Source organism: Humulus lupulus, chromosome X (genome assembly GCF_963169125.1).
Source record: "Humulus lupulus chromosome X, drHumLupu1.1, whole genome shotgun sequence".
Taxonomy (NCBI): Eukaryota; Viridiplantae; Streptophyta; class Magnoliopsida; order Rosales; family Cannabaceae; genus Humulus; species Humulus lupulus.
The window spans coordinates 126,736,054-126,738,421 of record NC_084802.1 but is presented as its reverse complement, the minus strand read 5'-3'; the positions used below and the strand labels follow the sequence as shown (position 1 = coordinate 126,738,421).

At 37.5% G+C, this 2,368-nt stretch overlaps 1 protein-coding gene across 1 annotated transcript; it reads right to left on the bottom strand.

Moving 5' to 3' along the window:
- Positions 1-876: 876 nt before the first annotated feature.
- On the bottom strand, positions 877-1,492 carry LOC133806241 (uncharacterized). The gene is made up of 2 exons (XM_062244366.1): positions 1,087-1,492; positions 877-979 (listed from the first exon to the last, which is right to left on the bottom strand). The coding sequence occupies exons 1-2, from the start codon at positions 1,490-1,492 to the stop codon at positions 951-953; spliced, it is 435 nt and encodes a 144-aa protein (XP_062100350.1). The 3' UTR covers positions 877-950.
- Positions 1,493-2,368: the final 876 nt, after the last annotated feature.

Genomic DNA, 2,368 nt, shown 5'->3' with positions numbered 1-2,368 from the left:
GCCTCACCCCATAAAATTTTTGGCAAGCTAGAATGAATCAACATACAGCGCACCATGTCAAGAAGTGTGCGATTTCTTCTTTCAGCGATTCCATTCTGTTGGGGCGTCCCTGGCATTGTATATCTTGCATCAATACCACATTCCTGCAAGTATTTGGCAAAAGGCCCGGGGTTCCTTCCAGTTTCATCATAACGTCCATAATACTCTCCACCTCTATCAGAGTTGACAATTTTAATCTTCTTTCCCTTTTGAAGCTCAACATTCGTCTTGAAAATCTTAAAAGCATCCAAAGATTTAGATTTTTCACGAATGAGCTCAACATGACCATACCGGGAAAAATCATCAATGAAGGTGATAAAGTATCTATAACCACCCATAGCAGGTGGAACAAAAGGCCCACAAATATCAGTATGAATAGTGTCCAATACATCTGTGCACCTGTCTGACTTGCTCTTTCTAACCTTGGCAGTCAACTTTCCTTTTATACAATCAACATAGGCAGTGAAATCAAGATCCTGAAGTACACCATCCTTCACCAATCTCTCCATTCTATCTCTAGAAATATGGCCTAAACGTTTATGCCAAAGCATAGAAGATTTCAAATCTGATCTTGCACGTTTTGACCCAACAATAGCATTAAGAGAAGAAGAATAAGAAGAAGTAGAAGTAACAGGAAAAACATCATGTAAATCAAGCTTATATAAGTTTCCACATAAAGTTCCATTTCCAACCAACATAGAGTCACGATACAAAGTCAGTTTTCCAGTTCCAAAATGAAGACTATAACCTAGTCTATCCAAAATAGATACAGAAATCAAATTCCTCCTAATAGAGGGTAAATAAGCAACATCATGCAACTTCAATGCCCAGTATTTAGCTGCAGTCTAACAGTCCCAAAAAATTCAACTCTGACTTTAGTATCGTCTCCCATGTATACATGCTCCTCCAACCTACTCGGTCTTCTTCGGTTTGTCACTGCCTGCAAGGAATTAGTAACATGAATTGTAGCTCCAGTATCTAACCACCAAGTGTTTGAGGGCACATCAATAATATTGGACTCTAAACAAACCATCACAAGACAATTACCTTTCTTCTCTAAGTGAGCTTTGAGCTTTCGACAATCAGCTTTCTTATGCCCAAAGCATTGACAAAAGTTGCACTTCCCTTTGAAAAACTCATTCTTATGACCAGTTGAAGATGAGCTAGCTTGCCCATTTCCTTTAGGATGGTTGGCTTTCTTCTTAGGATGCTTTTGGTCACTAGAGTTGTTGGAAGTGAACTTTCTCTTGTGAGGATTGTTTGGGTTCGTCACCATGGAGATACTTCTTGCCCTACCTTTTCTCATGTCCTCCTCTTCCTTGGCAAGAATAGCAGACATCTCCCCAACAGTCCATTGCTCCTTCTGAGCATTGTAGCTTGATCTGATTGAATCAAACTGAGATGGAATGTTCTCCATCACTAACCACACTATGTAATCCTCACCAAGGTCCATATCCATGGCCTTAAGTTTATGATAGTGGCCCATGAGCTTGTCAATGTGAGCCCTGATGTCACCTGAACCATCGTAAACAGTGTGATGCAGCATGTTCAAGTGTTCATTCTTCTCATTCTTTGAGAATTTCTTATACTTTTCCTTAATGGCAGCAAGAAAATCCTTTGCATTTTCAGACTTGGGAATACTATCACGAATGGATTCATCCATGTGATATCTCATAAGCATCAAGCAACAACGATTGGAGTGTTCCCAGTCCTCGTAAGATTTCTTATCCTTCTCAGTAGCATCATCAGCAGGCTTAGATGGTGCATCAATTCTCAAGGCCAAGTCCACTTTCATGAAGGTCAAGTTCATTGTGATATTTTCAATCCACTGCTTGTGGTTGGTTGCATTCAGCGTCAAGACGGCAGGAGATCTAGGAATGCTTACAGCTGAATGAGTAACAAGAGCAATAACTATTAAATACATGTTATGATAAACCATGTCATTTGTGCTCTTTTCTCATCAATATATGATCGCAAAATAACAAATGATCATTATGTATGCTAGAGTTCTTAGACAAACACACAAAATAGAACTCATACACAGGTAAGAACAATCTATTAAACATTATAATCAAATACATTAATTTACTATCGAAAGGATAGATAAATTGTGATTCATAATATTTAATAAATTTTCTTCACCATATTAAGCATCCTTAGCAAGCAATTATTATCGATAGGATAAGTAATTACTTGTATGGATCTTAATGCAAATTTGGAGGATGATACAAAATTTAAATAAATTAATATTTACATTACCAAACAATTTCCATGCTTATTCTTACGACAGGCAAGAAAATAAACAATAATTGTTGACAATATATAATAA

Coding starts and splice junctions, on each gene's coding strand:
- LOC133806241 (XM_062244366.1), bottom strand. CDS start 1,492: ATGGACCTTGGTGAGGATTACATAGTGTGGTTAGTGATGGAGAACATT. Junction 980..1,086: donor AGCTCACTTAGAGAAGAAAG/GTAATTGTCTTG, acceptor AATTCCTTGCAG/GCAGTGACAAACCGAAGAAG.